Source organism: Podarcis tiliguerta (genome assembly GCF_965153285.1).
Source record: "Podarcis tiliguerta genome assembly, chromosome: 10".
Taxonomy (NCBI): domain Eukaryota; kingdom Metazoa; phylum Chordata; class Lepidosauria; order Squamata; family Lacertidae; genus Podarcis; species Podarcis tiliguerta.
In genome coordinates, this window is record NC_139543.1 from 43,672,370 (window position 1) to 43,685,950 (window position 13,581).

Below are 13,581 nucleotides of genomic sequence, written 5' to 3' on the forward strand. Positions count from 1 at the left end.
GGTACTCTGCCAGGTCCTGAAAGAGAGAGAGAGAGAGAGAGAGAGAGTTGTAAATTGCCGACATTTCCCCTCTTCTAAAGATATTAAGGGCTACGAAGAAACAGGTTATTTATTTGCGGGATATTCGAGTGTGGTAACCCGACGCGGTAGCGCGCGAAAGGAAATTAAAAGCCGGTTTGTGCGGAGGTGGGCGAGTGTGTAGGACCTCCGCTTTCCCCAGGACCTGAAGGGGTCAAAGGTGAAAGGCCAGTAACGACGGCGGCGCGAGGCGAAGGTGTTCAGGGATGGCCAAGCACCACCCGGATTTGATCTTCTGCCGCAAGCAGGCGGGCGTGGGTGAGGCCCCCCCTTCCTTCCCCCTTTCCCTCGGACCGGGAGCCCCGGGGTGCCTGGGCTGCGCGCGCGGCGGGAGGCGGGCGGAGAGCAGCGGCCGGGAAGGCCACACCGGCCGGGTCTCCGAGGCGGGAGGCTCGACTGACTTCTGCCCTGGTCCAAACGGCAAAACGCGGCAGCGGCGCCTCACGTCTGAAACGGAATTGCGAACCGGCGCGCTTGGGCCTCACTCGTTGTGCTTCGCTCGGAGCCGCCCAATGAAATCGATCGGCGGGAGATTCAGAAATGGACCGGCGAAACCTCATTCCCCGCATCTCGCAAGCGGCAGTGAACTCGGGGGATTCCGTGCCCTCAGATGCAATGATAGTCGCAGGCTTAGGTGGCTTTAGAAGGAGCTTTAAATCAGCCGATGGCTAGTCCGTTTAACTGCTAGCCGTGATAGCTGAATTCAGGGCATAAGTTCTGTATAAAGTAGTTGCTCCTTAATGACTCTCCCATCCTCAAGTTGCCAGCTGGCCCCTAGGATGGTTTATATTGCATACAAATGCATCTCTGGAGCCCATCACTGTTCCTCCCCCCCCCATACTCCTTAGCACAGTCGTCTGCCAACCTTGCAGCTGTCATAAGCAGACCTAGATGGAAAAACAAGTCCTGTATATCTGCTGCATCATTGTGGCTTGTAGATGGAAGCATTTAGGTCCTGCGGTGTAATATTAGAACATGATTTGCACACTTAAGTTCTGATCAATCCCTAGCATCTAATTAAAAGGATTTCAGCTAGCTGGGCTGCAAAAGAGGAGATCCTCTTGCAACCAAATACAGTACTTGCTTAAAGTGGAATGAATGTTGTATCAGTTACAACAGTTTTACATGAGTCACATAGTCATATCTAACGTCCTACATTTCTGTCCCCTTCCCTCCTGCTTTTAACTGATATTTTATTAACTGCTTCTTAGCAGCAAGGATTTTTTATTTATTTTTTAATCATACTTGCAACAAGATTTTCCTACCATACAACTACAGGTTTTGGGCCTCCTGCCCTCTTATTTACTTTTGGAAGTTGTAAGTTTACATGATGCTGTGTCACTCTCGGCCTGTGACGTACATAAGACATAAAGCTTTGCTATTGTATTTTCATCAAAATAGCGCATTCTTTGCCTTCATTCCCTATGAGTATTACATTCTTACTGTTGTTTTGAAAATGACAAGCTCTAATCTTGGCAAAACACATTAGGCAGAGTGAGGAAAGATTATGTTTGCTTTAAGTTTAGTCCTGCCAATACAGTATTAACAGTGAAAGCCTACGGTTGCATTCCTAAACACACGTACCTGGAAACAGGTCCCACTGTTTGAAACTGAAGGGAAAATATAAAGGCTGCTTCTTAAAATATACTCAGGCACTTTGTGCCATGTGGCCTTGCTGCCACTTCACTGTATCTAGCTACTCGCTGATTAAAGTTCGTTCAGTTTACCTTTGACTAAGCATGGATAGGATCAGCCCTGAATATCAGTCTGTAAGAATACCAAAAGTAGGGTGTTTATTAAACATTTTAGTTAATTGCCTTAAAAACCTATTATTCTCCCATAGTCCACCCATCCCCACCTGAATATGAGGTTAATCCTGAAGAGTAGTACAGTGGTACCTCGGGTTAAGAACTTAATTCATCCTGGGGGTCCGTTCTTACCTGAAGCACCACTTTAGCTAATGGGGCCTCCTGCTGCTGCCGCGCTGCTGGAACACGATTTCTGTTCTCATCCTGAAGCAAAGTTCTTAACCCGAGGTACTATTTCTGGGTTAGCAGAGTCTGTAACCTGAAGTGTCTATAACCCAAGGTACCACTGTACAGATTCTAGAAATAATGTGGAACTTTCAGAATTTCCAAATGAACGTTATTCATTTTTCTCCATTTTTATTGCAGCTATTGGACGACTATGTGAAAAATGTGAGTATAGCTTTTTACATACTGTGTGTCTTCTGTGATTTGGAGCCCAATATAGTGAATCAGAATTTCTTCCAAGCTGAGTAAAGTCTGTCTTCTAAAATGCAATTAAACCTATAGGTATAACCAGTGCATTTTTTCTAGAAAAATAGGTACCAGAACTCACCATGAAGTTGTTACAGTAAGTGCCACACTTTTTAACAACAAAAAGAGGTGTTGATAGTTCATACTATTGAGTACCCCCTGAAAACAAGCACTGAGTATGATGCCATTTTAAGTTTAAAATTCTAGCTACACATGTAGTATAATCCTGTATTTGCATATTCAGAATTTCCCCACTATGTTCACTGAAACTTACTCCCAGGCAAATTAGTATAGAACTGCAGCTTGGATGTTCAAGACTTGCCATAGACTTGAGAAACTTCACCTTTTCACCTAAACCTGTCTGAAACACTTTCGAATCTAAACCGAAGAGAAGAGAAGGAATATAAAAATTGGCAACATACCTATATGTTTACTTTAGATAATTTAAAAATAAAGTAGTCATGGTGGATCTATGCTATATAGATTGTAAGGGGGATGAAAAAAGTTGGTAAGAGTTTAAGAGAAGAAAGGAAAGGGTTGAAAAATGTATCAAAACATGGCAGCCATTCCCTCCAATCCCCCTTTAACTTCATGCTTCCTAAGAGCTTTGCAATGTTAAGCAGGGATGTCTGTGCTGCTCCAGTATTACTGTAGCTACATTTTTCTCAAACTTAGAATGTCTGAAGAGACCATGGGCTGTTTCAGATGTAATGTTAAACCATAGTTTGGCACTGGCAACTTAAGACTTCAAGGAAGCAGACCAGGAAAGCAAGGCACCTGTGAAAAGGAGGAAGATGTGCACCAGCCACAGGTTTCTTGATGCACCACATCATGCTTTGGACTTTTGTCCAATCCAGCCCACAGAAAACACTCTTAGCATTTCTGATATGCTGCATCTGTCTTTACTGGCATTTTAAGACGTAACAGTCACACATGCATTAGCATGTGTGCTAATCAGGGGCAGCAAAATTCAGGCTCGGGGGCCAAATTCCAGGCCTTTCTGCCTGGCTCCTGGAACTCTCCCCAGTACACACCTCACTGACCATGCTTCACACCCCAGGAGCTCTTGCCTGGCTGGAATGTGTCCTTGAACTCTGATAATTCCTCTTGTACTCATGGATGGAGGATAGAGAGGGTTGATTGAGTGTGCATAGAAACTAGGCTATTTTACAAAGGTAAAATTAAAATTTGGTGCCATGCCCACTTTTGCCCCACCTCACCCCACCCACCATTGGCATGTAGCCCCAGGAAGGCTGCTCAGAAAAGAAGGCAGCCCTTGTGTTGAAAAAAGACACACACCCCTGCACTCTGGAGTCTCCACAGCACTGTTGCAGCTGTTCCTCTGGTCCTTTTAAATCACAGGTACCTGTAAAGTGAAAGCAAAACTTCAGGCCACATAATGACCAGGCTAGCTAGTATCCATTTTGAGGTGAAACTAGGCAGAAGTAAAGGATGTCCGAAAGGATGAAGTTATGGGCAGATTATGGCATTTATTAATATCGCTGTTGGGGTAACATATGCTGTCTCTCCTGGTCATAAAAGGACAGGATAACAGCACAAGCTATTGCAGACAGGAAAGAGATGCTTTTTCAGCCCAGGGATGCAGAGTAAGAGAGTAGAAGGTGCTGCACTTGGGTGCTTCCCAGGGCTACTTGCCACACAAATGAAATGGCTCCCTACTCCTGCCCCATCTTCGAAACTAGAAATAAAGCACTACTGGGGGGAAACTATGAGACGGTCTATTGTAGCTGTCACCCAGGAAATTATCAGCATTCTTTAAAAGAATTTGTTCACCTTCCGAAAGAAAGAGCAAGTTAAACAAGTCCTTGGTAGGAATAAAGATTAGATGGACGAGGGTAATGGGATATGAAGCTCTTCGTCTTGAGGTCATTTGCTTGGATATGGTCCAGGCTGGCAGTGCTTGTCATTGCCATCTGTTGGCTATTTACTTACTTGCTAACTTTGGTTCCATACCTCAAGAGCTATCTACAGCAATAATGGCTTCAATTATGTATGAGTGCACTTGCCCTTTCAGCCTTTCCTAAAGCCAAATTAAGAAAAGAAGATCACTGAATATACCTTTCAAGCGTAGAAGATTGCATTGGCATTATATGATTGATTGATGTATCTGTGATACTGCATTCTGTGTTCATCCCCGCACAAAAATGCTGATTTGATGTTACATATGATTAAAAAATTTAAAAAATGTGGCAGACTGGTTTATGGAGAAGTTCAATCAAATGCCAATTGCTTTGGGCTTTTATCTGTAAACAACACAAGCCATTGTATTTGGGGTGTGGCAACTCCACCTTAAACACATCTGCCTGGAAGCAAGCCCAGTTGACGCTTTGCTTTTGTAGCATGTTCTGTGGGTAATCTAATAGGCTGTGTATGTTCTTTCTGTGGGTGGCTTGTCTGCATCTTTTCTTTCACTTGAAATACGTGTACTTATTTTGCAGGTGATGGCAAGTGTGTTATTTGTGACTCTTATGTGCGGCCCTGCACACTGGTGCGCATATGTGATGAGTGCAACTATGGGTCTTATCAAGGGCGCTGTGTGATATGTGGAGGTCCTGGTGTCTCTGATGCATACTACTGTAAAGAATGCACCATCCAGGAGAAAGATGTAAGATTGTTACAGGGGTTTGCATTTTTCCGCTCTCTAAGTTGCAATTGTTTGTTCTTAACTATTATCGTTGGCCTATGTGTTGGTAAACATCTGAAGCCTGGGATGCTTATATTCTAATATCTATATGCTCTCATGTCCAGTACCTTCAATAAAGGCCTATTCATACTTGTCTCTTTCGAAAGCGCCCTAAAACTAACATAATTTATAATTTCAAACTCTTCTAAAACAACTTATGGCTGCAAACCAGTAGACAGATTTCATTCATGCCTTAGATTACAAGAGATCAAGGACAGGGGTTTAAAAAATAAAAATCAGCATTGGCAGTTGAACCTTTAATATAAAACTATAGTATCAACTACCAGCTGTTGTAGTGTAGTATTATTCTAAACAGCAATCTGGGTTAGCGGTCTTGGGGTGGGGTGGTTTGTAAGTAGCAATGGTATCAGATTTTCTCTCCAGTGACACAGTCCTGCAAATTCCTTTGTAATGTCACTTCTTGAGATTCCTCCGTTGCAGGGGGTTAGACTAGATGACCCTCAGGGTCCCTTCTATGAATTTGGGACACCTTATATTTTTGTCTGAGGATGGGTATTACAATGTTGCCACAGTAGAGCTGGTCTTCTTCTGTACCAGAAACCCTTACAGTAAGAGCAGATTCAGACTGTTTTAACAATGAATGAGTACAGGAAAAAATGCCTTGACTCTAAAGTGGCCTTGTGAAAAATAGGTCAGGGCTCATGCATCTTTAATAGTTGTAGCGAAGAGGGAAGGTACATCTTTTAAAGGTGCAGGAGCTCCTGTGCTCTCTTTTTTCACCTCGCTGCTCTAATTGTACCACAGAAATGCAATTATCTATAAAGTGAAATGCACCTCTTTTGCTGGTTACTACGCAGGGACAATAGAAGTGACCTTGTTCCTACCCAGCCGTCTCGCATTTGAGTTGAAAAATAAGCAGAAGTAGAGAGCATCGCTCTTGAAAATGGAGTAGCTGACAATTAGCTTCATTCTCTCTGATACTAACTGTGTAGGAAGAGCTTGGGAGGAGGAGGTTTTTAAAAAGGAAAGGCTTTTTGAATTTGCATATACATTACTTGATGATTTGCAGTTGAATGTGTATTGACTACCTCCATTTAAAAGTACTGTTTGAGATGCTGTGACATTAGAGCCATCTATGGTGGGATAGATGCTTTATGAGTAAATCGACATTGGATTCCACAGTTGAGTGCATGTTGAATGTGTGCATAAACTCGTCTCCGCTGTAGACAGAAAAGAAGGCACTAGGGCTGCTAGACAGTATGAAGAAAATGGGTCAGTAACAATGGGTTCTTTTAGCATAAAGTACTGCTGCACCCAGGTTAAGATGGAATTCTATGAAGAAGATCCTCTCCAAATCAGACAGATGCTGAAATGGCGAGGCTATGAAGTGCAGTTGGAAATGGTTTTAAAGCTATTTCTATACTTGTGGGAAGTTTGTCAGTGAATACAATAGGGTATCCAGGTGAAAAAGAGGCCAGGGCTCCTTCACCTTTAAGAGTTGTGTGGGCGCCCTGTCTGCTTTTCATCTGATCACACAGTAATGAAAGTGCCCCTCCAGAAAATGTGGCATAGGGCACACACAAAATGTGTCACTTCAGACTGGGGAGGTATTTATTGATTTCCTGTGTCAAAGTGTAAACTAAGGAAAATATTGCATCTGCTGAGCGGGTAGGTTGGTGAACAGAATCCAGCACCCTGCAAAAAGTTTACAGATCTATCAGCTTAAATGTAACTGAAAATTATCTGTAAGGTGGGTTCCTCCAGCTGTAACTGTACCACGCTCTTTTTCTTCATCCGTTCACATCAGCTATTGGAACAATAGGCGGTCCCTGCCTACCCTGAATCCAAACTACCCTGGCATATTCAACAGCAAATGATCTTCTACCTGCCTAACCCTGTAGCTGCCATGCCAGTAGTGTTAGAAACTGAGATATGGAAGATAGGAGCCAAATGGCACCTTAAACCTATGTTATGGGTGCAGCAACAGAATGTCTAGGTGCACTTTTTTATAACAAGCATACAAAGCTGAAAATGAATGAACTGCAGCTAAAATATTATGTTCATTTTTCATGTGCTTTACTCCTTCCCCTGCCTACCCTCCTAATATTTTTCAGAGGGTCTCTTCTCCAGTCTTCGGAGAGTAGCTGGAAGTGGGGAGGCAGAAAAGGGTCCTCCTTTCCTTCCACTCTGCAATTTTTAGTCTGAAATCTTAGGCGCAGTACTGCACCCAGAGCTCAGAAACTTCTTGTGCTAATGAAATTCCCTGTCACAATGGGAGTTTCGAACACTGCATGCCAGTAGCAGTCTGTAAGGTGCCACAGAAATGAGAAAGAATGCAAAATGGAGAAGCTTCTCAAAAGTGCCAACTGAGATTTTTTACAGCTCAGTGCATTTCAGAACATCAGTTCTTTCTTCAGGAACTACCTCAAGCCATCAAATACTGTAGAGTCGAACAGCAGCATGCTATTTGACTCCTTGAGGAGCTCACATATTGGCTTTCTGTTGCTTTTTCATTTTCTAGCTCTTATGGTGGTTTAGATAAATCTGAAAATATTCTGATGTATCTGCAGAAAGCTGAAGCAAAGTTTTTGAGTCGGGCTTGCAAAGTGCTTAATCTTCTTGTTCTGTACAGCTCTTAATATTTCTCACTGTCCATGCCTGCTTTCTTTGGGTAGCCATGTCAGCCATCACTAACTTAAATATGTTGATTTTCATGGGTCTACCGAGTATGACTTTGATCTTTTAATTCCTCTGTCTTTGCAAAAACACTCCAAATTCTGCAAAACCCCAAACACCAAGGCCAGATTAAATAAAGGAGCTTTGTGCAACTTATTCTGGATGTAGAATTCATACGCCCCTGGTAGAGAAAATTGAATTGCAGCATTATCCTAAAATAGTGTACTCAGAAATAATTAAGCGTATCTAGAATTGCAGCCTTTGTGGCAGAATCTCTGTTGGACTTCAAATGGAAGGTTGGCGTAACTATCTGTAGCCAGTACGTGTATCAGAATTGGGTCTTGTGTTGAGTGATGATTTATTTTTTCTTGCACACCCTATCTGAGCTGTGAAATAACTTGTGTGATACATTTACTAGCATTACCGTTGTTCTAACTATATCCCTTTTCTGTTCCTTTTCAGCGAGATGGCTGTCCCAAGATTGTCAATCTGGGCAGCTCAAAAACAGATCTCTTCTATGAGCGAAAGAAGTATGGCTTTAAGAAAAGGTGATCCCATCTCCACCATGGTACATTTGCTGGAGACTGCAAGGATTCTTTTTTTAAAAAAGGACTGCCATCTTACTGGAAAGCAGCTCATTTGTTCTTAGTCCTTAAAATTTGTTGCAGAAACTAGTATGTAAAACTAAATTTGGAGGTTGCTGTCTTCCCTGCCATTCCTCAGTGGTCCCTAATGTTACCAAAGGAGTTGAGCATTTTTATTGCATCTGTGACTCAGAGGAAGGAGATTTACATTTCAGCCCTTGTGACTTCCAATCTCCCCCTTTATAGATAAGCAACCTAAATTTCTGTTGACTGAATCCTTTCACTTAGTGTTATGACCGTGCCTATATTTTCCCTGAAGTAAGCCAAGCCACAGCATCTTTGTGAATTATGCATCAATAAAGTTTTATAGTAGTCTTCTAAAGGAGGGTCCTGTCTCTGAATCTCTCCATATTGGTCTTTCTGGGCTCCTGTTGTTAGATATGTATAAAATGATATCCTCCAACAGTGGCAAGTTTGAAGCCCACAGCACTGAAAGGCTTATAAGAACAGCAGTTCATATTGCCTTAACATGTGTCTTGCATCAGTGTGAAATGCCTATGCTGTAAAACCGCCATTCTTGCCTACTGTTGAAAAAGTCTAGTTGCCATTTGAGATTTACCCAGTTTTGTTCTAGTGCAATTATCCACATAAAACTAGTTTAGCAGCAGGAAAATGACATCCTACTGCTGCTACAGACAAAGACCCATGAGAAGCAGACTATAAAAAGATGGGTGTTGCCCTGCCCAGATTATTCTTCCATCCCATAAATGGCATTGTTATGAGCTGTGATTACCAGATTCCAAATCACAGCCAGACATTGTGCACAAGTTGTCGTCTCTGAAGGGAAATAGTTGGTGTGGTAAAAGGTGTGGTAATAAACGTGTACTTCTAAGCACCAAGGTGCCTCTACATGGTAGAAAGCTACTCTCCACAGAACAGGTTCAGCCAGAGAAGCAACAAGCTTTCTACATACTCGCAACCCTGGACCTCAGCCTTTGCTTCCAGGGTTTCTGAAAACAGGTCACTCTTAACTGACCTTATTCAATTCCGTAGTCCACTGTGCCTGTTAGGCAAAGCATATTAACACACCACTACAGCATAGCCATGAATAACATTGTTTCTCAAATGCTATAACTAGAACAGGTCTCGGTATACTCTGTACCACCTCCAAAAGCTTACTTTTGGAATTTTGATTTTTATAGTTGGTTTCATAATATTTCTTGCCTTTCCAATTTTTTAAATGCAGGTGAAGCTTTTTCTTCTTTTTACAAAAAATGGTAGTGGCTCTAGAGGCTGTTACTGAGCTAGTACTGGGGACCAATAAGATATATTACCTTTGGGGAGCAATTGGATGGGAGGATGGGACCAGAATGGAAAGACTCAAGACGCAAAATATTGCAAATCTATCCAGTCATGTAGCCACCAGTGCCAAAATGGGTCAGCGTGTCTGGCTGTTAACCAGAAGGTTGGTAGTTTGAGTCCTCCCTGGGATGGCTGTGGGCAGGATTCCTGCATTGCAGGGGCTGACTAGATGACACTTGAAGTCCCTTCCAACTCTACAATTCTATGCTTCTATGATAAATTAATTCTCAAAATGAAGACTCTGTACTCTAGATTGGTAGTGCTTGCAACCCCAGTTTGGCATGGCCATGTCTTCATCTGTCCTACATCAGACATCATATCAGGTATAAAGCAGGTAGGCATGGCTTAGCCCAAATGACCTAATGGGCCAAATGGAGAGGACTGGTGGACCATAGGTTCCCCACATTGGGTCTATGATGTGGAATGGCTGAAAACGGTGTATGCAAGAAAAAGAAGATAATGTGGAAAAACATGAAAAGTGTTCAGAACATGACAAGTGACATGATTTGTAGATTCTGTCTTGGTCTACTGTTTATGTTATAGACTAAAATATTTGATACAAAGAGAAGTGACATTCCTTTTAATGTGAGCTGCTGTCTTAATGAGGAGTTTTGCTTCTACTTGGCACAGATACCTTAAATTTGATAAGTGTTTGTGTAATGTAGCCTTTCTCAAACTTGTTGGACTACGACTCCCATCATCCCTGACCATGGTATCAACAACATCTGGGGACCCAGGTTTGAGAGACTGGTTTAATGCCTAAGAATCCAACGAAAGTGACAATGTAAAGCAGGCTGCTCAGATAAGAAATTTATTCTGATTTCTTTGCAACTTTTTGTTATGAGACTACTTGCCTTATCACCAAGCTGGATGCATTCCACTAGCCGCATGTGGCAGCCATTCTAGGGGCTCAATAAACTTGATTTTACTTCCTTCCTGGACCTGCAAAAATTGGAATGGGGGAGTGCTTGGCATGCCACAATAATGTGGCTGGTGGGCTATTTTCAACTTGAGGAATTACAAATTATACAGGCCTGCATTAGTAAATCTCCAGGGAAACCAATGTTACCAAGATACAGTGTGCACTACTTTTAGCGACCTTGGCACTCAAAAGCTTGTACCACTTGATGTGTAGTCGCTAATGGCATAGGCTCCTTATCCTTCAGTTACAAAGTTTAAAGAGTGTTTTTAAAAGATTTAAAAACCAGGGCAACCTCTACGGAGAATAGTTTCTTCGAACCTGCATTTACCAATCCCAAATCCAGTCACTATATTTCAGCCTGGCTTTTCCTCTGAAAATGGAGCCCAAAGCCTGCCTTGTGAGATTATTGTATAGAAAGAATGAAGCAAATATTTATGGTATGGATGCTGTACTCATGTTGGTCCTACAATAATACAATTTGTAAAAATAAAAAAAACACATACACAACAAAACTTGTAGGAAGGTCTGTGTAAATTGTGCTCTCTGGTGTTGAGAATATATTATGTACCTTTCAACTTGTTGTTGTTTAGTCGTGACCCCATGGACCAGAGGACGCCAGGCAATTCTGTCTTCCACTGCCTCCCGCAGTTTGGTCAAACTCATGCTGGTAGCTTCGAGAACACTATCCAACCATCTCGTCCTCTGTCGTCCCCTTTCCTTGTGCCCTCCATCTTTCTCAACATCAGGGTCTTTTCAACTAGCCCTGCTTAAAATGCATTGTTATGTTCACATCTATGCCTTTGTGTCCCATTAGATGCACAGCTGGCCAAGTTCTATGAAAATAAAACTTGCAATGTTTTGTCTAGGCCAAGAAAGGAGTCATACCTACTAAGCTGGCATTTGCTCATGTGAGGAGACCTGGAATGGCCCATAATAGCCCGTTAGTAATATGCTTTAATCATGTGTATCACATGCCCGATCATCTTCCTGAGTCTTACATGTAACCATCTTAAAATGGGTGTGATCAACTCAGTAGTTTTCTGTCTCATGGCTTCTCAGACTTTGCCATCCCAGCTATCCTTGTCAAGGAAGCAATTACCTTACCTAGTCAAGTTCCCAAGTCAGGTGAGCACTTGAGGGAAGGCATAAAGACTGTGAAAAACAGAGTTGCCCCCATGATTCCCAGCTTGGTAAGTCTACTCAGGGAAACGGACATAAAGGAGGGATGAGGAATCTATGGTGTTGGATGCCTACATCCCATCATCCCCATTGAGCACGATCAATCATCAGGAGGGATGGAATTTGTAGCCCAATAATATCTGGATGGCCACAGGTGCCCTATTAATGCTATAAATCAAGAAGAGGGTGGAGGAGAATGGCTTCTTCCTCCCCTGACAAAAGTCCACACCTCTCACCTTAAGATATAGAGAACTAAATTGGAGGATGATTTGAGATGAATAAGTCTGACTTTGTAGTATATATTGTGTTTTGCACCTTCATGGTGAGTAACTGCTCCTTGTCAAACTGTTTCTTCATTTGAAAGGCAGGAAAGAACTAATTTCCTTGGGTTGTAAGTGTCAGGTGATGCAAAGGTAAAGAATGCTGGGCAATGAGTAAGTGCTAATTACACCTAATTATAGACTGACTGGTCTTTCTTGGTATTAAAAACTCACAGCAAATCTAGTATGGTGGAAGGAATGTTTTTCCTCTCTCCTATGAATAGGATTTATTCAGTCATCGGCAGCAATATTAACTAAGTTTTCTGGATTATTTTTAAAGTGTATTAAATGTGTGTGGTAGTTTCCACTAAAAAGTTCCAAAGCAATTTACAGATTAAAAAATACAATAATAAAATTACTAAATACTAAAAACTGATTTAATAATATAATAAAATACCATTAGGGCTGCCCATGTGCCTGGGAAATTAAAAAAAAGTGCAAAACAATTTCATCCAATTTAAAATCAATTAAAATGTAATCTTAGGCTGCAATCCTATACTCGCCTAGGAATAAGTTCCACTGAAGTCAGTGGAGTTTACTTCTGAGTAGACATGTATAGGATATTGCACTGTTAGAAAAGCTACATAAATTGCAGTGTGAGTTTGAAACTGGACTGGTCAGTCTAATGTAAGGCTGGTTTACTAGAAGCAAAATAAGGAATACTGTAGCTGGATTTAATAATAAATTGTGTGTCTTTGCTGAAAATGTTTTCTATTTCAGTTGTATTCCTAATTCTCCCTGACTGGTTCCAAATGGATACGAATGATGAAAAGATCATGGAAATATAGATGCAATCATTGACGGATATATCTGAGAATAGACGTGTGTGCTGCATTTCAATGTATTGTGGAGCAAGCCTTACTGAATATATAAGGATCTGTTTTTTCATAAACATGCATAGTGGTTCAGGGTGCATGTATTCCTTCAAGTATAGCATAGATGACTGGAATATTATATTTCACCTTTGTAAAAAGAGCATATGAACCATGGAAAAATTAATGCTTGAGGCATCTCTACATAGTTTGTCAGTGGACAGTTCTGGGTGTGTCGGGAAATTCCTTGTCTTTATTTAAATATTTGGAACATTGTCTGCCCAATAAACAACAAAATATGCTGGCAAAATAATATGAAATTACAAGTGGGGCCTGCAACAAAATGTTATTACAATTTAAATAATTATTTTCCCCTACTTTTGCTTATTTTCGGGTTCTCTCAAGCATGCTGATATTTTTACTTCTTGTATTTTCAGTAGCCCTGTTTTGGCTACATAGCCGTCGTAACTCAGCAACTGAGTTTGCTATTAATATACATAATGATTATGATGATCATATAGCCTACATATAGAACATAACCTGTTATGCTAGATTGCATATTGGGCTGTACATTTATTACATTCTAATTATATGAGCTTCCAGGATTTAAGATACAGTAGTTCTAATAGAACTGTGCTGTAAATGAGCTTAAGGTCCATTTACTTTTATGGAACAAATGAGGTCCCACTGAATTCAATAAGACA

The 13,581-nt window shown here is 41.5% G+C and overlaps 1 protein-coding gene across 2 annotated transcripts; it reads left to right on the forward strand.

The window, feature by feature from the left end:
• Window positions 1-103: 103 nt before the first annotated feature.
• Window positions 104-8,664, forward strand: PHF5A (PHD finger protein 5A). Of its 2 annotated transcripts, none has more exons than XM_083400402.1 (4): window positions 104-336; window positions 2,253-2,276; window positions 4,817-4,983; window positions 8,161-8,664. In XM_083400402.1, the coding sequence occupies exons 1-4, from the start codon at window positions 285-287 to the stop codon at window positions 8,248-8,250; spliced, it is 333 nt and encodes a 110-aa protein (XP_083256528.1). In that variant the 5' UTR covers window positions 104-284; the 3' UTR covers window positions 8,251-8,664. The 2 variants fall into 2 exon arrangements, with proteins under 2 accessions (XP_083256528.1, XP_083256527.1); XM_083400401.1 differs by lacking the exon at window positions 104-336 and adding an exon at window positions 1,928-1,964 and having other exon boundaries at window positions 2,175-2,276.
• Window positions 8,665-13,581: the final 4,917 nt, after the last annotated feature.